Source organism: Oryctolagus cuniculus, chromosome 4 (genome assembly GCF_964237555.1).
Source record: "Oryctolagus cuniculus chromosome 4, mOryCun1.1, whole genome shotgun sequence".
NCBI classification, from domain to species: Eukaryota; Metazoa; Chordata; class Mammalia; order Lagomorpha; family Leporidae; genus Oryctolagus; species Oryctolagus cuniculus.
The window spans coordinates 175,084,822-175,111,094 of NC_091435.1; the positions used below are offsets into that span (position 1 = coordinate 175,084,822).

Sequence of the window (26,273 nt, forward strand, 5' to 3'; positions counted from 1 at the left end):
TGGACCAGTCCTGGCTGTTGCTGCCATTTTGGGAGTGAACCACTGTATGGAAGAAGTCTTCATCTCTCCCTCTCTCTGCAACTCTATCTTTCAAATAAATAAACAAATCTTTTCAAAAATAGCAAAGAGAAATAGTACGCTCTGTAAGAGATATGCTATAAATTCAAAGACACAAAAGGGTTTAAAGTAAAAGGATGGAAAAATGTTTTCCCTCCAAACAAAACAAATATTAAAATGAGTATTGCTAGAGAAAAAGAAGACAATGATAGATGAACAAATGAGAAATAAACAATCATCATAAATGCATGTGTGCCTACTAAGTATTTCAAAATGCACAAAAGCAAAATTTGACCAAAAGAGAGGACAAATAGATAAACCCACAAACATAGATGACAATTCCAAGTCTTTCAGTAATTCATAAAAGCTCTAGGTTAAAAAAATAAGTAAAGGTATAAAAGACATAAGTTTCACTCAGCCACCTTAATAACATGAATTATTTATGAAATATTATGTAGGAGGACCTGAAAAAAATCCACATTTTTTTCAAGGGTACATGAAGGATAACCCAAGAGATCGTAAAACAAGTCTACCTGGTCTAAGCAACAACACTGCCCCAGCAAAGAGACCTGGAACCTCCTTTCACCCCAAAGCCCCAGAGCCGAGCTGCTGGGGTACACCCTCTACAAAACTGCATTCTGCCTTAGGGGACAGCAAGCAGCCCCGCTGCTACCAGAAGCCCCCAGAACCAGAGCCAGGGCACCCCACAGGGCACAAAGCAAGCCCCTCTGAATGCTGGAGCGTGGGAACGATAACCCAGAGCCACCTGGGTTCATGTCTGCGTTCCACTGCTATAGAAGCATGCCAGCCAGGGCACAGGGCCCAGCATTCACTGCCCGAAACCAGGAGACGAGGTGAAGTGTCCACTGCAACATGCAGCTCTGATTCTGTGGTTTGGTCCACATACGCCCTGGGAACACCTGGGAACACCTGTGCTTGCCTTGTGGGACCTGAGGAAGGCTCTCTCATTACACTGCTGCAGGCCCACAGTCTCCAGTGCACAGCCTCCAGCATCACTCATCATTTCCCGTGGGAAACAGGACAAGATTCCTTCCTACACCGCAGCACTGGGACTGGGACTACTAGTACTGTATTTCTAAGAATCAGTCAAGCCTACCTTTCAGGATCTAAGGAAGAACCTACCTGCATTCCACTGCTCTGAGGCCACACCTGCCGGGCACAATCCCCAGCACAACCCAGGATTCACCCTGTGGGACCTAGGGAAGCCTCTCTCATGTCCTGTCCTCCAGTGCTAGGAGTAGGGTTTTGGTCCTATAAGCCCCAGAATCACCCATCCTTATCTGCACCACACAGTTCTGTAGTCACAGTTATTGGTGCCACAAGCCCTAGAATCACTCAGGCTTGTCTACTGGGACAAGGAGACAATTCCCTGTGTCCCACAGCACCAGAAATATGGCTAGGGTCACAAATCCTGCTTTGAATAATGCTCAATTCTCTGGGAACCAAAGATACATACTTTTAGGAGGCCATATCCACTTAAAGATGCTAGTACCTCCACGAACTGCTGCAGACTACATAATGGTGGAATTCAGACACTGATGATACTGGCTGCAGTTGAAGAAACCCAACAGAGCTTACACTTCAGGGTTCACCTAGAAAGATAGCCAAAACAACTACCCAGCACACCCCAAATTCCATCTGAACAAAAAAGTATTTTCCAGTGAAAGCCACTCCATAAAGAAGGAACTATTAAACCAGATGTGCAGGTGTCAACATAGAGACACGTGAAAGTGAAGAAGCAAGGAAGCATTGTACCTCCAAAAGAACATAACAGTTCTCCAGAAATGAGGTTGATTCGAAGGAAATCCGTGAAATGCCTGAAAATTTTTCAAAATAATATTGCCAAGGAAATTCAATGAGATGCAAGAGAATACAGATGGCAATTTGAAGAAATTAGGGGGGAAATGCATGACACAAATGAGAAATTTAATTTCTCTTTCTCTCTCTGCCTCTGCCTCTCTCTAACTCTGCCTTTCAAATAAAATAAATAACCTTTTAAAAAGGAAAAGAAAACAGATCTTAGTGGAGAATGGGACTGGGAATAGGAGAGGGAGGAGGAGAAGGAGTGGGAGGGTGGGTGTGAGGGCTATATGTTGGGAAGAATCACTCTATTCCTAGAGTTGTACTTATGAAATGCATGAAGTTTGTATTCCTTAAATAAAGGGTTTCTTTGGGAGAAAAAAATGAATGAATGAATGAATGAATGAATTTTCTAAAATAAGACCAAATTATACACTGAGTATAAGAAACTCACTTCATAAGCAAAGATACACATAGACTGAAAGTGAAGGGCTGGAAAAAGATATACCAGGCAAGAGGAAACCAAAAACAATCAGGAATAGTCATCCTCATGTCAGCTAGTGAGGACTTTAAATCAAAATCTGTAAAAAGAGACAAAGAAGGATGCTATATTTTGATAAAATGTTCTATTCAGCTAGAACACGTAACAACCATAAATATACACACAGCCAACACAAGACCACCCAGATACATAAAGCAAATTCTTATAGATAAAAAGAGAGAGACCCCAGTAGAATAGTGGTTGACTTCAACACCTCATTCTCACTGATGGGCAGATCATCGAGACAGAAAATCGGAGTTGAAATGTACTTTCAAACAAAAGGACCAGGGGAGAGCGGCAAGCTGGCGGAATAGGAAGGGAGCACACTGATAGTCCGGGGAGAGACAGTTTAATAAAAGTGGAGATACTGCAGGTTCAAGGAAGAGTAGGGGAAGAAACAGCAGAGGAAACTCTTCCAGAACTAGTGATTCACGGTGGACCTGCGTGGAGGGCGTGGGAGCCCACGGCTCAGGACACCAGTGGCAGAACCAATGCACCAGTGCTGGAACTCGAGGTGAGCCAAACCTCAATAGCCCGAGACATGGGAGGGAAAGCGGAAAGCAGAGACTAGAGGCAACGAGGTGTGAAACCCCATGGGGGAAAGTTCACCAGGATAACTAGAAGAGAGAGGAAAAACAAACAAACCAAAAAAAAGTGACTGATACGGACATGAGTTTCTTTCTCTCTCTGCTCACCTCTCAAAGGTGAGCAAGACAAAGAGCAGGCGCCATTTTGGACATACGTCATAAGTGGCGTGACCTCAGGACGGCACCCACCCTCAGCCAAGCAAAAAAACCTGACTCTGGAGGGGGTGGGTGAAATAACAGGAGGTCAGGACCTAGTGAATGTGTGGTGCTAATGAACTGAGACTGAAAAAAGAGACGGTGGGGGAGAGAACTCATAGAATTCATGTGAGTACACTCCAGAGACGCTAGAATTCGGTAACCTTGGCAACCCAGTGGGAGACTGCAGGAAAATTTGAGCCCACACTGAGGGCAGCACAGATTCCCTGTGTGATCCTTGGGAAAGAGCTTCCAAACTCTGGCTCCTGTGGGTATATCATTTGCCTGCTAACTACCTCCAATTCCATTCAGCTGTGCAGAATTACTTCCCTTCTGAATCAGAAAGAAAGAAAGAAAGAAAGAAAGAGATTGATTGATTTACCATGCCTAACCTGGGAGTGTCACCTTTGGCACACCCTTAACCCTGAGGAACCAAACAGAGCTCTCAGGCCACACCCATCTCAAGCCTCTAAGGCTCCATCAAAAGCAGACAGTCCACTTAATACAGTCATAGTATAACAAGAAAAAACACCACAGTGAGGGAATAAGAATTCAAAGAATATCTCACAACGCCAAGCAACAAACGCAGAAACTGAGGAAACAAGAACAAGGAAGACATTATGGCACCCCCAAATGAACAAGACACCCCTAGCCACGATTATGAGGATGATGAGATGGAAGAAATGCAAGATACGGATTTCAAAAAATTTATGATAAGAACAATTAGAAGTTTTCAAAAACAAATGCTTGAGCTACAGAAATACTTACTGGACAGGATAGAAAATCTCCTTCGAGAAAATGAAATCTTAAGGAGGAATCAAAATGAAACGCAGAAACTAGTAGAACAGGAAAGTGTGATAGGGAAGAGAAATCAAAATGAAATGAAGAGCTCAATAGATCAAATGACAAACACATTAGAGAGCCTTAAAAACAGAGTCAGTGAAGCAGAAGAGAGAATATTGGACTTAGAAGACAGAGCACAGGAAAGTTTACAGTCAAACCAAAGAAAAGAAGAGGAAATTAGAAATCTAAAAAATATTGTGGGGAATCCACAGGATACTATTAAAAAAACCAACATTCAGGTTCCAGGAGTTCCTGAAGGCATGGAGAGAGAGAAAGGATTAGAAGGCCTTTTTAGTGAGATACTAGCAGAGAACTTTCCGGGTTTGGAGAAGGACAGAGACATCCTAGTATAGGAAGCTCATAGAACCCCTAGTAAACATGACCAAAAGAGATCCTCACCACGACACGTTGTAATTAAATTCACCACAGTGAAACATAAAAAAAAGATCCTGAAATGTGCAAGAGAGAAACGTCAGATTACTCTCAGAGGATCTCCAATCAGACTCACAGCAGACTTCTCATCAGAAACCCTGCAGGCTAGAAGGGAATGGCGAGACATAGCCCAGGTACTAAGAGAGAAAAACTGCCAGCCCAGAATATTATATCCTGCAAAGCTCTCATTTGTGAATGAAGGTGAAATAAAGACCTTTCATAGCAAACAGAAATTGAAAGAATTTGTCACCACTCATCCAGCCCTGCAAAAAATGCTTAAAGATGTGTTGCACACAGAAACACAGAAACACGGTCATCAATATGAAAGAAGGTAAAGGAAGGAAACCTCACAGCAAAAGATCACAGGGAATTCAAAGCATATATTAGAAAATATCTTTGGAAAATGGCAGGGCAAAGTTACTACATATCATTAGTCACATTGAACGTTAATGGCCTAAACTGTCCAGTTAAAAGACACAGATTGGCTGACTGGGTTAAGGAACAAAACCCATCTATTTGCTGCTTACAAGAAACACATCTTTCCAACAAAGATGCATGCAGACTGAAAGTGAAAGGCTGGAAAAAGATATACCAAGCCAACAGAATTGAAAAAAGAGCGGGTATAGCCATCTTAATATCATACAAAATAAACTTTAACACAAAAACTGTTAAGAGAGACAAAGAGGGGCACTATATAATGATTAAGGGATCAATTCAACAGGAAGATATAACAATTGTCAATGTATATGCACCTAATTACAGGGCACTGATTTATTTAAAAGATTTGTTAAGGGACTTAAAGGGAGACTTAGACTCCAATACAATAGTACTGGGGGACTTCAATACTCCACTCTCAGAAATAGACAGATCAACAGGACAGAAGATCAACAAGGATACAGTAGATTCAAATGACACTATAGCCCAAGTGGATCTGACAGATATCTATAGAACTTTTCATCCTACACATAAAGCATTTACATTCTTCTCAGCAGTACATGGAACCTTCTCTAGGATTGACCACATACTAGGCCATAAAGCAAGTCTCAGCAAATTCAAAAGAATTAGAATCACGCCATGCAGCTTCTCAGACCATAAAGGAATGAAGTTGGAAATTAGCAACACAGGAATCCCTAGAGCATACGCAAACACATGGAGACTGAACAACATGCTCCTGAATGAACACTGGGTCATAGAAGAAATCAAAAGAGAAATCAAAAACTTTCTGGAAGTAATTGAGGATAACAGCACAACATATCAAAACTTATGGGATACAGCAAAAGCAGTGTTAAGAGGAAAGTCTATAACAATAAGTGCCTACATCAAGAAATTGGAAAGGCACCAAATAGATGAACTTTCACTGCATCTCAAGGATCTAGAAAATCTGCAGCAAACCAGACCCAAATCTAGTAGGAGAAGAGAAATAATTAAAATCAGAGAAGAAATCAACAGGATTGAATAAAAAAAAATACAAAAAAATCAGCCAAAAGAGGAGCAGGTTTTTTGAAAAAATAAACAAAATTGTCACCCCATTGGCTCAACTAAATAAAAAAAGAAAAGACCCAAATCAATAAAATCAGAGATGAAAAAGGAAACGTAACAACAGACACCACAGAAATAAAAAGAATCATCAGAAATTACTACAAGGACCTGTATGCCAGCAAACAGGGAAACCTATCAGAAATGGATAGATTCCTGGACACATGCAACCTACCTAAATTGAACCAGGAAGACATCAAAAACCTAAACAGACCCATAACTGAGACAGAAATTGAAACAGTAATAAAGGCCCTCCCAACAAAGAAAAGCCCAGGACCAGATGGATTCACTGCTGAATTTTACCAGACATTTAAAGAAGAACTAACTCCAATTCTTCTCAAACTATTCAGAAAAATTGAAAAAGAGGGAATCCTCCCAAATTCTTTCCATGAAGCCAGCAACACCTTAATTCCTAAGCCGGAAAAAGATGCAGCACTGAAAGAGAATTACAGACCAATATCCTTGATGAACATAGATGCAAAAATCCTCAATAAAATTCTCGCCAATAGAATGCAACAACACATCAGAAAGATCATCCACCCACACCAAGTGGGATTTATCCTTGGTATGCAGGGATGGATCAACATTCGCAAATCAATCAATGTGATACACCACATTAACAAACAGCAGAAGAAAAACCATATGATTATCTCAATTGATGCAGAGAAAGCATTCGATAAAATTCAACACCCTTTCATGATGAAAACTCTAAGCAAATTGGGTATAGAAGGAACATTCCTCAATATAATCAAAGCAATTTATGAAAAACCCACGGCCAGCATCCTATTGAATGGGGAAAAGTTGGAAGCATTTCCACTGAGATCTGGTACAAGACAGGGATGCCCACTCTCACCAATGCTATTCAATAAGTTCTGGAAGTTTTAGCCAGAGCTATTAGGCAAGAAAAAGAAATTAAAGGGATACAAAATTGGGAAGGAAGAAGTCAAACAATCCCTCTTTGCAGATGATATGATTCTTTATTTAGAAGATCCAAAGAACTCTACTAAGAGACTATTGGAACTCATAGAAGAGTTTGGCAAAGTAGCAGGATATAAAGTCAATGCACAAAAATCAACAGCCTTTATATACACAGACAATGCCATGACTGAGGAAGAACTTCTAAGATCAATCCCATTCACAATAGCTACAAGAACAATCAAATACCTTGGAATAAACTTAACCAAGGACGCTAAAGAACTCTACAATGAAAATTAGAAAACCTTAAAGAAAGAAACAGAAGAGGATACCAAAAAATGGAAAAATCTTCCATGCTTATGGATTGGAAGAATCAATATCATCAAAATGTCCATTCTCCCAAAAGCAATTTATAGATTCAATGCAATACCAATCAAAATACTGAAGACATTCTTCTCAGATCTGGAAAAAATTATGCTGAAATTCATATGGAGACACAGGAGACCTCTAATAGCTAAAGCAATCTTGTACAACAAAAACAAAACTGGATTAATCACAATACCAGATTTCAGGACATAGTACAGGGCAGTTGTTATCAAAACAGCATGGTACTGGTACAGAAACAGATGACTAGACCCATGGAACAGAGTAGAAACACCAGAAATCAACCCAAACATCTACAGCCAACTCATATTTGATCAAGGATCCAAAACCAATCCCTGGAGTAAGGACAGTCTATTCAATAAATGGTGCTGGGAAAATTGGATTTCCACATGCAGAAGCATGAAGCAAGACCCCTACCTTTCACCTTACACAAAAATCCACACAACATGGATTAAATACCTAGATCTATGACCCAACACCATGAAATTATTAGAGAACATTGGAGAAACCCTGCAAGATATAGGTACCAGCAAAGACTTCTTGGAAAAGATCCCGGAAGCACAGGCAATCAAAGCCAAAATTAACATTTGGGATTACATCAAATTGAGAAGCTTCTGTACTTCAAAAGAAACAGTCAGGAAAGTGAAGAGGCAACCGACAGAATGGGAAAAATATTTGCAAACTATGCAACAGATAAAGGGTTGATAACAAGAATCTACAAAGAAATCAAGAAACTCCACAACATCAAAACAAACAACCCACTTAAGAGATGGGCCAAGGAACTCAATAAAAATTTTCCAAAGAGGAAACCCAAATGGCCAACAGGCACATGAAAAAATGTTCAAGATCACTAGCACTCAAGGAAATGCAAATCAAAACCACAATGAGGTTTCACATCACCCCGGTTAGAATGGCTCACATTCAGAAATCTACCAACAACAGATGCTGGTGAGGATGTGGGGTAAAAGGGACTCTAATTCACTGTCGGTGGGAATGCAAACTGGTAAAGCCACTATGGAAGTCAGTCTGGAGATTCCTCAGAAACCTGAATATAACCCTACCATACAACCCAGCCATCCCACTCCTCGGAATTTACCCAAAGGAAATTAAATTGGCAAATAAAAGAGCTGTCTGCACCTCAGTGTTTATTGCAGCTCAATTCACAATAGCTAAGACATGAAACCAACCCAAATGCCCATCAACAGTAGATTGGATAAAGAAATTATGGGACATGTACTCTATAGAATACTATACAGCAATCTAAAACAATGAGACCCGGTCATTTGCAACAAGATGGAGGAATCTGGAAAACATCATGCTGAGTGAATTAAGCCAGTCCCAAAGGGACAAATATCATATGTTCTCCCTGATCGGTGACAACTGACTGAACACCAAAGGGGAAACCTGGTGAAGTGAAATGGACACTATGAGAAACAGTGACTCGATCAGCCCTTGTCCTGACTGTTGATGTGCAATGTAATACTTGATCCCTTTTAGTTTTTTTTTGTTGTTGTTCTAGTACTATTGGTTGAACTCTGTAATTAACACACAATTATTCTTAGTCATTTAAATTTAACTGAAAAGTGATCCCTGTTAAATATAAGAGTGGGAATAAGAAAGGGAGGAGATGTACAATTTGGGACATGCTCAATTGGACTTGCCCCGAATGGTAGAGTTAGAAACGTGCCAGGGGATTCCAATACAATCCCATCAAGGTGGCATGTACCAATGCCATCTCACTAGTTCAAGTGATAAATTTCAGTTCACAATTGATCACACTGATAGGTCTAAGAGTCAAAGGGTTCACACAAACAAGACTAGTGTCTGATAATACTAACTGATAGAATCAAAAAGGGAAGAGGATGATCCAACATGGGAAGCGGGATACACAGCAGGCTCATAGAATGGCAAATGTCCTAAATAGCACTCTGGCCTCAGAATCAGCCCTTAAGGCATTTGGATCTGGCTGAAGAGCCCATGAGAGTATTTTAGGCATGGAAAGCCATGTTAAGTCAACAACAGGAGTCACTGTGTACTTACTTCTCATGTGGGATCTGTCCTTAATGTGTTGTCCAATGTGAAGTAATGCTATAACTAGTACTGAAACAGCATTTTACACTTTGTGTTTCTGTGTGGGTGCAAACTGATGAAATATTTACTTACTATATACTGAATTGATCTTCTGTATATAAAGATAATTGAAAATAAATCTTGGTGTGAATGGAATGGGAGAGGGAGCGGGAGATGGGAGGGGCGCAAGTGGGAGGGAAGTTATGGGAGGGGGAAGCCATTGTAATCCATAAACTGTACTTTGGAATTTATATTTACTAAATAAAAGTTTTAAAAAAATGGACCAGACAGATGTTTATAGGATGTCAACAGCAGCTACAGAACACACGTTCTTCTCCTCAGCACATGGGACATTTTCTAGGACATACCATATATTGTGCCACAGACCAAGTCTCAGTGAATTAAAAAGAAACTGAAATCATACCATGTTTCTTCTCAGACCACAAAGGAATAAAACTAGAAATCAACAAGAAGAACAATAGAACACTCACAAATACATGGAAATTAAGCAATTTGTTACTGAATGGTCAATGGGTCACTGAATAAATAAAAGTTATTTCAAAAAATTTATTGAAATAAACAAGAATGAAAGTGAAAACACAAATCAAATCCTGTAGAATACAGCAAAAATTCTATTAAGGGGAATATTTATAGCATTAAGTGCTTATGTTAAAAAAAGAGAAATGTCTCAGGTAAAAAATCAAATGATGCATCCCAAAGACTTAGAAAAACAAGAGCAAACCAAACCCAAAATTCGTAGGCAGCAAGAAATAATAAGGATCAGAGCAGAAATAAATGAAATTGAAACTAAAAAAATACAAAAGATCGACAAAACAAAAGGCTATTTTTGAGAAGATAAACAAATAGATAAACGGTTAGCCAGATTAGCAAACCAAAATAGAAAAAAGGACTCAAGTAAAATTAGAGGTGAAAAGGACACATTACAACTGACATCACGGAAATTCAAAAGATCATTAAAAAAGCTATTATGAAAAACTATATGCTAATAAATTGGACAACTTCAAAGATGTGGATAAACTCCCGGATACATATAACCTACCAAGACTAGATTAAGAAGATACAAACTGTCAAAACACACCCGTAATAGGCAATGACATTGAAGTAGTAATCAAAAATCTCCCTTCAGGGCTGGCACTGTGGCTCAGAGGGCTAACGTCTTGGCCTGAAGCGCCAGCATCCCATATGGGCGCCAGTTCAAGACCTGGCTGCTCCACTTCCAATCCAGCTCTCTGCTATGACCTGGGAAAGCAGTAGAAGATGACCCAAGTCCTTGGGCCCCTGCACCCCACATGGGAGACCTGGAGAAAGCTCCTGGCTCCTGGCTTTGGATCAGCGCAGCTCTGGCCGTTGTGGTCAATGGTGAGTGAACCATCAGATGGAAGACCTCTCTCACTCTCCTTCTCTCTCTGTGTAACTCTGACTTTCAAATAAATAAATAAATTTTGCCGGCGCCGCGGCTCAATAGGATAATCCTCCGCCTTGCGGCACCGGCACACCACGTTCTAGTCCCGGTTGGGGCGCCGGATTCTGTCCTGGTTGCCCCTCTTCCAGGCCAGCCCTCTGCTATGGCCCTGGAGTGCAGTGGAGGATGGCCCAAGTGCTTGGGCCCTGCACCCACATGGGAGACCAGGAGAAGCACCTGGCTCCTGACATCGGATCAGCGCGGTGCGCCGGCTGCGGTGGCTATTGGAGGGTGAACCAACGGCAAAAAGGAAGACCTTTCTCTCTCTCTCTCTCTCTCTCTCTCACTGTCCACTCTGCCTGTCAATAAATAAATAAATAAATCTTTAAAAAAAAAAAAGTCTTGGGGCCGGCACCATGGCACACTAGGTCAATCCTCTGCCTGCGCTGCCGGCATCCTATATGGGTGCTAGGTTCTAGTCCCAGTTGCTCCTCTTCCAGTCCAGCTCTCTGCTGTGGCCTGTGAAAACAGTAGAAGTGGGCCCAAGTGCTTGGGCCCTGCACCCATGTGGGAGACCAGGAAGAAGCACCTGTCTCCTAGCTTCAGATCGGTGCAGCTCTAGCTGTTGCGACCATTTGGGGAGTGAACCAACGGAAGAAAGACCTCTCTCTCTCTCTCTCTCTCTCTCTCTTTCTCTGTGTGTGTGTGTGTGTCTGAAATTCTACCTGTCAAATAAATAAATGAAATCTTTAAAAAAAAAAGTCTTCCTTCAAGGAAAAGTCCAAACCTGATGGTTTTGCTACTGAATTTGACAAAACATTTAAAGAAGAACTAACTCCAATAATTTCCAAACTATTCCAAAATATTGAACAGGATGGAATCTTACCAAAGGCTTTTTATGAAGCCAGTATCATTTTGATACCAAACCAAAGACAAAATAAGAAAACTACAGAGCTATATCCTTAATGAACAAAGATGCAAAGATTCTCAACAAAATTCTAGCAAACAGAATCTAGAACCATATCAAAAAGATAATATATCATGATTAAGTGGGATTTATCCCAGAAATAAAAAGGTATTTCAACATACACAAATCAACATCATAAATCACATCAACAGAATGCAGAATGAAAACACACATTTATCTCAATAGATTTAGAGGAAGCATTTGATAAAACATTCTTTCGTGCTAAAAAAAAAAAAACACTCGACAAATTAGGCACAGAAAGAAAATATCTCAAAATTAAAACCAACAGCCAGTATCATACTGAATGGAGAAAACTGAAATCATTTCCACTAAGATCTGGAACAAGACAAGGATGGTCACTTTCACCCCTCTTTATGCAATATAGTACTAGAAGTATTAGCAAGAGCAGTTAGGGAGAAGAAGAAATAAAAAGCATCAAAACAGAAAAAGAGGAAATCAAAACATCCATGCTTGCAGATGACACAATGTTATACATCAAAAAATCTAAACATTCTACCAAAAAGGTGTTAGAACCGATAAACGAATTCAGTAAAGTTGCAGTGTACAAAACAAACATCCATACTCAGTAGCATTTTTATATGCTAATGATGAACTCACTGAAAGAGAAATCAAGAAAGAAATCCTAATTGCAATAGCCACAAAAAATCTGTACAAGGACAATTACCAAACTTGGATGAAAGAAACCATCAAAGACACACACAAAAAAATGGAAAGATCTTCCTCGCTCGTGGAATGGAAGAATCAATATCACTAAAATGTCTATACTATCTAAAGCAACCTACAGATTCAATTTAATCCCTATCAAAATATCAATGACATTCTTTTCAGACTTGGAAAAAGCAATCCTAAAATTCACATGGAATCACAAAAGACCTAGAATTGCCACAGCGATCCTCAAAAAATAAATCAAGCTGGAGGCATCACAATACCAGACTTCAAAGGGGACTATGAAGCTACAGAAATTAAAACAGCATTGCACTGGCATAAAAACTGACACACAGATCAAAGGAACAGAATAGAGAGCCCAGAGGGGCCGGTGCTGTGGTGTACTGGGTAAAGCCACTGCCTGTTAGTGCTGCATCCCATATGGGCACCAGTTCAAGTCCCAGCTGCTCCACTTCCGATCCAGCTCTCTGCCATGGCCTGGGAAAGCAATAGAGGACGACCCACGTGCTTGGGCCCCTGCACCCATGAGGGAGACCCAAAAGAATCTCCTGTCTCCTGCCTTCGGATGGGCCCAGCTCCAGCTGTTCCGGCCATCTGAGGAGTGAACCAGTGGATGGAGGACTTCTGCCTTTCTGTAACTCTGCCTTTCAAATAAATAAATAAATCTTGAGAAAGAGAACCCAGAAACTAATCCAAAAATCAGCCATCTGATTTTTGACAAAAAGTGTCAAACCGTACATTGGAGTGAAGATAATCTTCTCAACAAATGATGCTGGCAAAATTAAATGTATATACACAGAAGAATGAAACTAGATCCATACCTCTCATCATGTACAAAAATCAACTCAAGATGGATTAAAGACCTAAATTTAAGACCTGAGACTATGAAATTGCTGGAAGAAAACATAGAGAACACTCCAACATATTGGTACAGGTGATTTCTTGGATGAGAATCCTACAGCACAGGCAGCAAAAGCAAAACTAGACCAGCGGGATTCTACTAACCTCAGAAGCTTCTGCACAGCAAAGGAAAGACCCACAGAGAGAGGAGACATCCAACAGAATGGGAAAAATATCTGCAAGCTACCTATCCAACAAAGAATTGATATCCAGAATACATCAGCAACTTCAAAAACTCAACAACAAAAATAAGACCAATCAAGTTAAGAAATGGGCAAAGGACCTCAACAGACAATTCTCAAAAGAGAAACACAATGGTCAACAAATATATGAAAAAATGCTCAACACCACAAGTTATCAGGGAAATGCAAGCCAAAGCCACAGTGAGATATCACCTCATCTCTGCCAAAATGGCTGAAATCCAAAACACAAACAGTAACAAATGCTGGCAAGGATGTGGAGAAAGGGGAACACTTATAAACTGCTGGAGGAAATGTAAATTACTGCAATCACTGTGGAAACAGTATGGAGATTTCTTAAAAAAAAAAAAAAAAAAACAGAAAGACTTGCCATAAACCAGCAATCCCACTGCTGGGTATATACCCGAAAGAACAAACACATTATATCAAATGTGTATGAACATGCACTACCATGTTCGTAGCAACACTGTTCACAACAGCCAAAATTTGGAATCAACCAAGGTATCCATCATCAGATGACTGGATAACGAGAATGTGATATATACACACAATGGAATAATATTCAGCTACTAAAAAGAATGAAATTCTACCATTTGCATCAACACAGATAAAACTGGAGGAAGTCAGGTTGAGTGAAATAAGCTAGACACAGAAAGAAAAATACTGCATGTTCTCCCTTATATGTGGGAACTAAAATTTTAAAAAGAAAGAAAATTAAAAATAAAAACCAAAGAAAAATGCCTGTGTATCAATATTGTAGCAAATATAATTTTGTCACTTTGTTTTACACCATTGTCAAACTAATGGTTAAAACTTCTGTACTACTATAGCTCTAATGATCTGTGATTACTTTGAAATTTACTGTATAAGGGTGAAGTAGTCATTTTTCCATTTGACTATTGTTTATAGCCCTTGCTTATATTTCTGCTAAACTAGGGTCTTTTTGCTTTTTGCCTGTTGAACTCTTTATTTACTGGAGCATCAAGCCCTTGACTGCAATGTGAATTAAAGTTATGTCATCTCAAAAGTGAAGGGGAGAAGGCAGAAAGGGAGAGGGGCGTAAGGGAGGGACACAGAAGGGGGGGAGGAATATCATTATATTCTCAGAGCCATATCTATGAACTATATTGAACCTGTTAAAAACTAAGAAATCTAAATTTTTTAAAGATTTATTTATTTATTTGAAAGGTAGAGTTAGAGAGAGAGAGAGACAGAGACATTATCTTCCATCCGATGATTCACCCTGATCACAACAGCCAGTGCTGGGCTGATTCAAAGCCAGGAGCCAGGAGCTTCTTCCAGGTCTCCCACATGGGTGCAGGGGCCCAAGGACTTGGGCCATTTTCTGCAGCTTTCCCATGCATATTAGCAGAGAGCTGGATGGGAAGTGGAGAAGCCAGGATTTGAACCAGCGCTCATATGGGATGCCAGTGCTGCAGCAGGTGGCTTTATCTGCAATGCCACAGTGCTGCCCCCCCCCATTAAAATTTAAAAAAAATTCTTAGTGAAAAGATATAGATTGACCAATGGATTAAAAAACAGGACCAGGGCCAGCACTGTGGCATGCTGGTTTAAGTCTCTGCCTGCGGTGCCGGTATCCCATACGGATATTGTTTAAAGTCCCGGCTGCTCCACTTCCTATCCAGCTCTCTGCTTATGGGAAAGCAGTGGAAGATGGCCCAATTGCTTGAACCCCTGCAAGCATGTGGAAGAATAAGCTCCTTGCTCCTGGCTTTGGATCAGCCCAGCATCAGCTATTGCGGCCATCTGGGAAGTGAACCAGCAGGTGGAAGACCTCTGTGACTCTCCCTCTCTCTGTAACTCTATCTCTTAAATAAATAAATATTTTTATAAAAAAGGGACCAAACTATAAATTGCCTACAAGAAACTCACTTCTTGTGTAAAGATACACACAAAATCGACGTAACAGACATTTCAGAACATTTCATCAGCAGCTATGAAATATACATTCTCACAAGCACATGAGATATTTTCTAGAATAGAACATATTTTAGGCCAGAGACCAAGGCTCAGTAAATTTTTAAAATTGAAACCCCATGTGTGTTCTCTGACCACAAAAGAATAAAAATAGAAATCAAAAACAAGCAGAACAATATATTTACAAATTCATGGAAACTGAACAACATGTTCCTGAATGACCAATGGATCACTGCAGAAACTAAAAATGAAAATTTTAAAAAGCCTGAAACAAATGAAAATGAAAACAAAACAAATCAAAATCTGTAGGATATAGAAAAAGCAGTATTAAGAGGGAAGTTTTAGCAATGCATAAATACCTTGAAACAGAAATAAGTCAAACAATCTAACAATGCATCCAAAGGTTTAAAAAAACAGAAGCACACCAAACCCCAAATTAGCAGGAGTCAAGAAATAATAAGGATCAGAACAAAAGTAAATGAAATTGAAACTAAAAAAAATACAAAACAGTATGAAAATAAAAGACTTTTTTTTGAAAATATAAACAAAATAGACAAATCAATAGCCAGACCAACAAAGAAACACCAGGAAAAGCTCAAATAAATAAAATTAGAAATGAAAAAAGAAATTATAGCCAATATTACAGATATACAAAGGATCATAAGAAACTACTATAAGCACCTATATGTTAACAAAATGGAAAATGTTGAAAAATGGATAAATTCTTGGTCACATAAAACCTACCAAAATTAATTCAAGATATTGAAAATCTAAGCAGACCACAAAAGTAACAGGTTTGAAGTGGTAATGAAAGAGGACTTCAAGACCTGATGGCTTTACAACTGAATTCTACATAACATTTAAAGATGAACTAACTCATACTTCTCAAACTAGTCTAAAATACTGAAAAGGATAAAACTTTGGCAGGCACTGCAGCTCACTTGGCTAATCCTCCGCCTGCGGCACTGGCACCCCAGGTTCTAGTCCCGGTTGGGGCGCCGGATTCTGTCCTGGTTGCTCCTATTCCAGTCCAGCTCTCTGCTGTGGCCCAGGAAGGCAGTGGAGGATGGCCCAAGTGCTTGGGCCCTGCACCTGCATGGGAGACCAGGAGAAGCACCTGGCTCCTGGCTTCAGATCAGCGCAGCACGCCGGCCATAGCAGCCATTTGGAGGGTGACCAACGGAAGGAAGACCTTTCTCTCTGTCTGTCTGTCTGTCTCTCTCACTGTCTAACTATGCCTGTCAAAAGAAAAAAAAAGATAATTAAAAAAAAAAAAGAAAGGGATAAAACTCTGCAAACTCTTTTTATGAGACCAGCATTACTCTGATACCAAAATCAAAGACACAACACCAAAAGAAATATCCCTGATGAACATAGATGCAACAATTCTCAACAAAATATTAGCACCAAATTTAACACTACATCAAACAGATCATGCATCACGATCAAGTGGGATTTGTTCTGGAGGAGCAAGAATGGTTCAACATTCACGATAGAGCAACATGAATCAGGCCACCAGAATGAAGAACAAGAGCCATATCGGCTCAACAAATGTAGAAAAAGAAAACATTTGATAAGAGTCAATACCTTTCGGATGAAAACTCTTGACAAATTATATAAAGAAAAAAATCCCTCAAAAATGGAAGGTTGTGTACAACCACCTCACAACCAATGCTACACTGACCAGGGAAAAGCTGAAAGCGTTTACTCTTACATAAGACACAAATGTCCACTTTGTCCACTTTTATTCACTGTAGTATCAGAAGTATCAGAAAGAGTAATTAGGGAATAGAAAGAAAGAAAAGGTGTCAGAATTGGAAATAAAGGAGTCAAAATGGCAATGTTTACAGATGATATGATTGTACACATGGAAAAACCTAAACATTCCACCACAAACGTGTTCAAATTGATAAACCAATTCAATAAAGTCAAGAGAAAAATCACCATACAAAAAATAGTAGTAATTTTATACCCAGTAATGATCTTTTTGAAAGAGAAATCAGTAAAGAAATCCCATTCACAATAGCTACAAAAATGTAAATATTTAGGAATAAATTTAACCAAAGAAGTGAAAAATTTCTAAAAATAAAATTATAAGACACCAATGACAGAAATTATCAAAGAGTTGGAAAATGGAAAGATATACCTTGCTTTTGTGCTAAAAGAATCAGCATTGTTAAAATCTACAGCAATCTATAGATTCAGTACAATCTCCCATTAAAATACTGATGGATTCTTTATTAAATTAGAAAAAACTATTCTAAAATGTATATGCAATTACAAAGATCCAGAATAGCCAGTGATCCTGAGCAAAAATATCAAACTGGATGCATGTTCAAAGCATACTACAAAGCTGTAGTCACTGAAAAGTGACATACTGGCATAAAAACCAACACAGAGTCCAATGGAACAGAAGAGAGAACCCAGAAATTAGTCCATGAGCATACACAGCCTACTGACTTTTGACAAAAATACCAAGAACACACCCTGGAGAAAGGAGAGTCTTTTCAATAAATGGTGCTGGCAAAACTGGATACGCCTGTGTAGAAGAGTGAACTTAGACCCCTGTTGGTCATCATATAGAAAGGTCAACTCAGGATGGATCAAAGACCTAAATGGAAGACTGGAAACTACGAAATTGCTAAAAGAAAACATAGAGGAAACACGTCAAGATACTGATGTAGACAATGGTGTTTTTCAGAGAAGACCCCAGGATTTCAAAAAACTTAACAAGTGAAAAACAACCAATCCAGTTAAGAAATGGGCAAAGGAACTGAATAGACAGTTCTCATAAAAAAGAAATAAAATTGCCAACAATATATGAAAAAATTCTCAATATCACTAGCCATTGGGGAAATGCAAATCAAAACCACAATGAGATAACGCTTCACCCTTGTCTGAATGGCTTCCATCAGAAAGAGAGAGAGTAATGGATGCTGGCAAGGACATGAAGAAGAGGGAACACTCACATACCATCGGTGGGAATACAGATCACTACAGCACTGTGGAAAACAGCAGGGAGATTTGGAACTGCCAAACATAGAATGAATATACCTAGTAGTGGGATTGCTATTAGAGAGAGAAACTGCTCCACCATGTTTATACAGCACTGCTCACAATAGCCAAGACAGCGGATCAACGACGTCCATCATCACACGAATGGGTGAAGAAAAGTGATATATACACATGCGTGTGCATCCACGTCTGTAAAAAGGGATGGAATCCTGCCACTTGCAGCAACATGGACAGAGCTGCAGGACATCGCTTAAGTGAAACAAGTCAAGCACAGACAGACCACATGCTCTCCTGTGGGTAGGAGCTTTAAACAAAACTCAGGATAAACACAAAATTACAATTACTGGAGGCTGGGGCATGGGAGGGACAGACAGAATTTGGATTACGACAATAGGGGAAGCCGGGCATGGTTCGTTTATAGTGACAAATATTTCATACCAACCTAAGGTGCTAATAATAAGGCAAGCTGGGAGTGGGGCACAGGGAACTCTTTGTACTACTTCACAATGTTGGTTAATCAATTTAAAACTATCCAGAAACAACAAGTTTAGTTTTAATACAAAAATATTTATCAAAATAGGGGCCAGTGCTGTGGCTCAGTGGGTTAACGCCCTGGCCTGTGTTGCTGGCATCCCATATGGGCACTGGTTCTAGTCCCGGCTGCTCCACTTCCAATCCAGCTCTCTGCTGGAAGGCAGTGGAGGACGGCCCAAGTCCTTGGGCCCCTGCACCTGCGTGGGAGACCAGGGGGATGCTCCTGGCTCCTGGCTCCTGGCTTCAGATCGGTGCAGCTCTGGCCGTTGCGGCCATCTGGGGAGTGAACCAGCAGATGGAAGCCCTCTCTCTCTCTCTCTGTCTCTACCTCTCTCTGTAACTCTTTCAAATAAATAAAATAAATATTAAATATATATATTTATCAAAATAGAAAACTTCATAGGTTAAGAATTAAGTTGTACATCTGAAAAGTCAACTAAAATGGCTAAAAGTTAATATTTTATGTGAAGAACTCATTCGTACAGGAAAGAATTAAAAACGGTACAAAGGCGAAATGGGATCCCAGAATTCACAAATTAGAAATTAAAGAAATACTGAGATGTTGAGCTCTGAAAGCCAGGGCCACAGGAACGGGACACGGTTTCTTCTTGGAAAACACTGCTAGGTCGGGGCTCTCGACTGGAGAGGGCTCAGGTCATGGCCCGCAGAGCCGGGTTCTGCAGGAACTGATTCTGGGGCGAGTCCGCCCACAGGGGAGGCCCCATGGCCCCGTCCCAGCTCACGGCCCCGTCCCAGCTCACGGCCCCGGCTCCTCTGCCTCCAGGGCGCCCGAGCGGGGGCTGGTGCAGCCTGGTCAGAGCCCAGAGGGAGGCTCGCTGGGGTGCAGCAGCCCGGAGCGCGCTTTTTCCTCCCCTTTTCTTTTTCTTTAGCCCCAACAACACTACCAAAAATTTCTCCTGGTTCTTGGCGGAAATCAAGTCAATCTCTTCTCTAAGTTTTCCAGTACTGACGTCAAAGCTGAGTTTTTTTATTTCTTAGTATTTAAATTTCCCAACAGAGCAGAACATGAAGTGCCCCCATATGCCTGCTGTTTTCACACAGTACCTCCCACACAGCGGCCTGATTCAGCATAGACAAAGCTTCAGCCCAGAACAGTCCCAACACGGGGCTTGTGGTTTCCATTTCTGATGTCCCCGGCACCGGCACCCCTAAGCCATGAGACCCACGTGGGGCACTGAGCAACCATAACAATCCCAGTCTTTATAAAATGTGTTCACACAAACATGAGATAAACTTCTGGGATAGTTTTTAAAAAAAGAATATACTGCTGATGTCAAAGTGAATTCATACAAACTTATTAGAAAATAAGAATATTGGAGCAGATGCTATGGCTTAGCGGGTAAAGCCGCCGCCTGCAGTGCCGGCATCCCATATGGGTGCCAGTTCCAGTCCCAGCTGCTCCACTTCCAATCCAGCTCTCTCTGCTGTGGCCTGGGAAAGCAGCAGAAGATGGCCCAAGTCCTTGGGCCCCTGCACCTGTGTGGGAGACCTAGAAGTAGCTCCTGGCTCCTGGCTTCAGATTGGCATAGCTCCGGCCATTGCAGCAAATTGGGGAGTGAACCAGTGGATGGAAGACCTCTGTCTGTCTCTCTCTCTCTCGCTCTCCTTCTCTCTCTGTGTAACTCTGGCTTTCAAATAAATAAATAAATTTTAAAAAAAATAAGAATATTTATACACTTTATCATATCCATGTGTGTGCACATATATATAAGTATAGAATACCCTTGATCTAGGAAACCCATTTCTAAGAATCTGAGGATGTAATGATTTAAAATAAATTTATGCAAAAAATGCCTGTGACAATACTATTTTTTTCTGTTTTTACATTTATGTTAAAAATGTTTATTTTAATTAATTGGTTTTTAACAGATTCAGTGAGTTTTGTGGACACAATTCTAAGAACATAATGGTATTCCCTTCCTCCCTCTCTCCTGCCCTCCTGCTCTCTCCCTCACACCCTCTTCCTTCTCCCTTTCTGTCTTCTTTTAGTTTTTGAAATAACATATTTTAAATTTACATTATAGTAAAAAGGCTTAATACATCACTGAATAAGAATTGGAACAGTAAAAAGCAAAACACTCTTAGTTTAGTGGGAATATGGACAACGCTATAAACAATCATTGAATGGGAAAAAATGATCATTTAACTCATGTATGGTAAATTTTTTAAAGATCACAGGTCATTAAAACTGTAGTAGTGGCTGGCGCCGCGGCTCACTAGGCTAATCCTCCGCCTTGCGGCGCCGGCACACCGGGTTCTAGTCCCGGTCGGGGCGCCGGATTCTGTCCCGGTTGCCCCTCTTCCAGGCCAGCCCTCTGCTGTGGCCAGGGAGTGCAGTGGAGGATGGCCCAGGTGCTTGGGCCCTGCACCCCATGGGAGACCAGGAGAAGCACCTGGCTCCTGGCTCCTGCCATCGGATCAGCGCGGTGCGCCGGCCGCAGCGCGCTGGCCGCGGCGGCCATTGGAGGGTGAACCAATGGCAAAGGAAGACCTTTCTCTCTGTCTCTCTCTCTCACTGTCCACTCTGCCTGTCAAAAAAAAAAAAAAAAAAAAAAACTGTAGTAGTATAACATGCTAAACCGCTGGTTTCACAAAGGTGTAAATCCAAGTTTTACAGAGCTGTATTTGCATCAGTGGTGATACACAGATATTTCTTTCTTTTTTCAAACTTCTACCTTATTTTTTTTATATGTGGGAGCTAAAATTTCATAAAAGCAAACAAAGAAAAGAATGACAATGCTGTCTACAACAGTCAAATACCAGAGTGGTTAAGTAAGTTATGGTTTGGCCACCCGGCAGCATATTACCTAGCCATCAAAACGGATGTCTAAGTACGAAGAAAATCTGTTACGACCTAGACACAGAATGGCACGTGTGCTGTGATCTGCTAATGCAAGTGCAAAAGCTCTTTAAGACGGTTAGGAGAAATATGTGCAAGGTATGAGCGGCTCTGCCAGCCTTTGTGTCGGGAAGCTGGGCTCACGCTCTCACTGCCTTTGTCTCTCTCTCTCTCTCTCTCTCTCTCTCTCTCTCTCAACTCTAATGTCATCGCAACCCTTTATTCGTTCAAAGGTGACCCGGGGGGGTGACAGCACTCACTCGGCGGTGTCGGGCACTGTGCTGTTGCTGTCCTTCACGCGACCTCTCGCCATGAACACGCAGTTGATGACCACGGTGCTGATGATGAGCATGCTGAACACCGTGCGCCACGCCGGTTAAGGCAGAAGCTCCGCAGGAGGGCGCCCGCACGCAGACTTGCAGGGGCCTGGTCCTCTCTGGCTGGCTCAGGCCTGCGGAACGCTGGCCTCCAGCTTGGGAGTTAGGATGACGGTGAGGCAGTCCGTACCTGGAGCTCGCCGTGGGCCCAGGCTGAAGCTGACTCTGGGACCGCCGCCTGCTCAGCTCCGGCTTTGCCCTGTCTGCCTCCCCCTTTCCGCCCCGGGGACCACTCCTCTGTTAGTTCACTTACGCAGGAATCCCAGCTCAGACTTGTGTCTGCAAAACCTAACCTAAACTGCTGCTGCCCTCAGCATTCTGTCTACAAATCCATCTATTGCACCTTCCCTTGTCAAAAATGGTGTAGCGTCTCCCCCACCCACTGCACACACCAGACAAGCTTAATAACGCCTACCTGTATTTGCATTGGAAAACTTAAGTTTCAAACGCTGACTTTCAGGAGCTTGGCAAGTCATAGAAACGTGTGACAGGGGCTGTTGCTGAGCCACAGGGAGGGTGCCGACGTGGTTCAACAGAACTTGCAGGTTCCTTCTAAGAGAGGCAGCCGTCTCTCTCTTTGCCAGGTAGGAATGAGGCCTGGCTTGTCATAGGCCCCCCTTTTTTTTTTTTTTTTTTTTTTTTTTTTTTTTTTTTTTGAGAACCTGGAAATCTAGACTGTCTATGATAGAAATTGTTGCCAAAAGTTTTAAACACTGAGCAGGCCTAACGCAATGAGGTGTACAGGTTGCCAGTTTACAACCGTTGCCCCCAACATGCTATCCTGGCGCCTGCAATACCTCTCTGTGCTGTCACTTCCACACCACGATACCACTGACCTCTCTGCAGGAATCGCTCACCGTTTGGTCTAATTCTGAAGGTGAGAGCCTGGAGGAGCAGCCACGCCTTGCTCACAGCCAGCACCCAGCTCGAGACCTGCCTCACAGCAGCAGCACGGGGCCAGTGTTTGTTGAAAGCATGAACTATTGCTCCCACTCGCTCAACATGAACTCAGTAAACTCCCCAGGGTCTGTGCGCGTCTCGCCCAAGCTGGACTCAGGAAAAGGATATGAATGTACTGAGATTCTAATGGCTAAGCTTCTGATGGAACTGAAAGGCCCGAAGATGAACAGTGCCCGCTTGGCACTAAAGCGGTAGATGGTTCTCTTTTTGTTCAACACCATAAATGTCTGAAAAACAACAACAAGAATTAAATTCAGTGACAAAACAACATTTATCATGAGTTCATCTAGAGAAAACTGAGTGGAACCAGGGCTTGAGGTGTGGCTTGGCCCTATGAGAAATGCAGCCACTGATTACAGGGCTATCATCCTGCACCCCAAGGGGCACCTGACCTTCTGAGCACCTCCTGGGACTCTGACAGCTAACAAACTCTCACCCACACTTTGGGGTACTCTGGAGGGACCAGAGATGCAGAACGTGTACTCCGAAAATGCAGGCAGTGGGGGTATACAGTAACAACCAGGGCAAACAAAGCTCTTCATTCTGAACTTCAGGAGGTGCACCTGTAGGGACAAGCACCACAAGGAACTGGAAGAGATGGAAATGGAGCTTGCACATCCACATTCAGCAGATATTTTAAGTTAGTTTTATTGAGGATGAAGGGGTCAGCGCTGTAGCGTAGTAGGCTGAGCCTCCGCCTGCAGTACTGGCATCCCATATGGGCGTCGGTTCGAGTCCTGGCTGCTCCACTTCCCATCCAGCTCTCTGCGGTGGCTTGGGAAAGCAGTGGAAGATGCCCAAGACCTTGGGGCCTTGCACCCACGTGGGAGACCCAGAAGAAGCTCCTGGGTTCAGATCAGCACAGCTCCAGCCGGTGTGGCCATTTGGGGAGTGAACCAGCAGGTGGAAGATTGATATATCTCTCTCTCTGTAACTCTGCCTCTCAAATAAATAAAATAAATCCTTACAAAAATGTGGATGAAAACTTTGTAGTGAGTCTTGGAATAGTAAAGGAGCTAGAGAGTCCATCTGGTCACGCCACAGGTTGGACCAGTTCTACAGGAAATGACCCGTCAACTTTAACCTTGAGGACCTTCAAGAGACGCAGCACCAGATTCGAGTCCTACTCTCCATTCCTCCCATGCACACAGGGTAACTACGCCTACTGAGGGCGCGTGGGAATAGGTGGGAGTGTTTTGGGTTGTCTGCCACAAAGACTCTCCAGTGCTCTTTAGTGGGTGGGGCCAGATGCCAGATGACAGAGGACAGATCTGCCAGCCAGTGCCATGGCTGCCCACAGTGCCCGGGGTCTCACTGAAGAACCTGAGCCCGTTTCCCCTAGCACTCCACCCTGGGCTCCATGAAGGAAGCAGTCCACAGGCCATAGCCTATCACCTACAGCCTTCTAACACCAGACCCCTCTCGCTCTGTGTCTCTGTGACCTGGCCGTCCCCTCTGCTGCTCAGAGGCCTTCAAAGTGAGCGTCGGTCCTGTCTCCGCACCTGTCTGCTCCTTTCAGATCTGTGAAAAGCACTGTGTGACCACGCAGCCCCGCAAGTTCCCAGACAGCAAGGAGGACGGCAGGGCAGGTGCTGCCTCGACTCAGCCCAGCTCAAGCCACTGCCGGCCACCTGCCTTCCTTCCATGAGTTGCTGCAACTTACTGGCCTGGGGCTGTCTGGCTGCAGAGATAGCTGCGAATCCCAGTGTTTTCCTGTAGCTCCACAGCCCCGTGAAACGGGGGGGGCTTTTAAGCCTTGAGCCCAGGAGGCCACGACCTTCTCTGGAGCTTCTACGCCTTTCCTGTGAATAAATGAGCATTTTGGAAGGGGCATCAGCCCAGAGGAATGGGTGGCGTGGTATCTCTCTGCTTGTCTGTCCTTTGCTGCTGATATCGTATTGATGTCTTTTTCTATTGCTTTAAATATTCTTAGTGGTGTCTTTAACGACACCTGCCAGGGCTCACTGACTGCTCCTGCTTCCCAGTACAGCTCCAATCCCCCCGCCCCCGGCACTCTTCAGAAGGGGAGCTGAGCTGCGGAAGACAGGAAGCGGCCTGTGACTGTAGAGTCTGAACCCCAGACCCACCACGTATTGGCTGTTTGGGCATAAGCACTGCCCTGTCCAGGCTTGAGTTTCCTCCTCCGTAATGTGGAGACCCACGTGACAACACCACGCACCTCGCGTGGCTGCTGGAGGAGCAAAGTGAGTGTCCTGTTCTGCGAGTTACAGGGAGGACCCAGGCAGGGGAGAGTTCCTAGGGTATCCACCCAGGCTGGAAAGAAGCCGGACCTCCCAGGACTGAGCTGCTGCCTGCCTCCTGAGTCTCCTGTCAGCATCGAGGCAGACGGTCTCTTCTGGGTAACTCGCTTCTAGCAACTGCGCCTCCAAGAAGCCCCAGAGTTCTGGGGCACAAGGAGAAGGGGGGACACTGCAGAGTTCCCACCGTTCCTCTCTCTTCCCCTTGCTTGTCCTTTCCACCTACACTCATTGTCCTCTAGAAACCCAGTCCTATTTGGCCGGGCAATCTTGAGCATATCCCAAGTAAAGGTCATGCAAACCAGGCAACCTTTCTGGGGGAGCTCAGTCTCTCACGGGGATTCTCAGCATCTCCTGACTTCTAGGCCTGCCCCACGCTCCCGGCCTCCTTCCTCTGCAGCCTTAGTCTGGCAAGGTGGATTTCCCATCTTTTGCTAGGTGGCACAGTGAAGCGATGATGATGGCCAGGTCTTCCGAGCCATTCCTAAAGGAGCAGTCCTCAGGGGCTGCCCCACAGCTGCCCAAGGAGCCTGGAGTTCCCATTCTCTCACTCAGAGGCCCTTTGACGGAACTTCGCTGGACCATTCTATAGGGACCGCATTGGGGTAGATGGAATACCAAGGTTTTTACATGTCTGTATGAGGTTTTCACTGGGGCTGCACGTGCATACTTGATTCTCATTTCCTTTGTTAAATTCCTGCCATGTGTCAAGCATTGGTTTGACCTTAATTAATCTTATTTAATATTCTAGAAAGCTTATTGTCCAAGAATTT

General features: G+C 42.6%; 1 protein-coding gene across 1 annotated transcript in view; it reads right to left on the reverse strand.

Annotated features, from left to right (window-relative positions):
* The window catches only part of SCN11A (sodium voltage-gated channel alpha subunit 11), a 238,289-nt gene that overhangs the window by 90,151 nt on the left and 121,865 nt on the right, over window positions 1-26,273 (reverse strand). The window contains exons 6-7 of the mRNA XM_070073066.1: window positions 23,351-23,469; window positions 22,166-22,267 (exon numbers count right to left, since the gene is read on the reverse strand). Of these exons, the coding sequence (XP_069929167.1) occupies window positions 22,166-22,267; window positions 23,351-23,469 (221 nt within the window). The remainder of the gene's footprint in view (window positions 1-22,165; window positions 22,268-23,350; window positions 23,470-26,273) is intronic.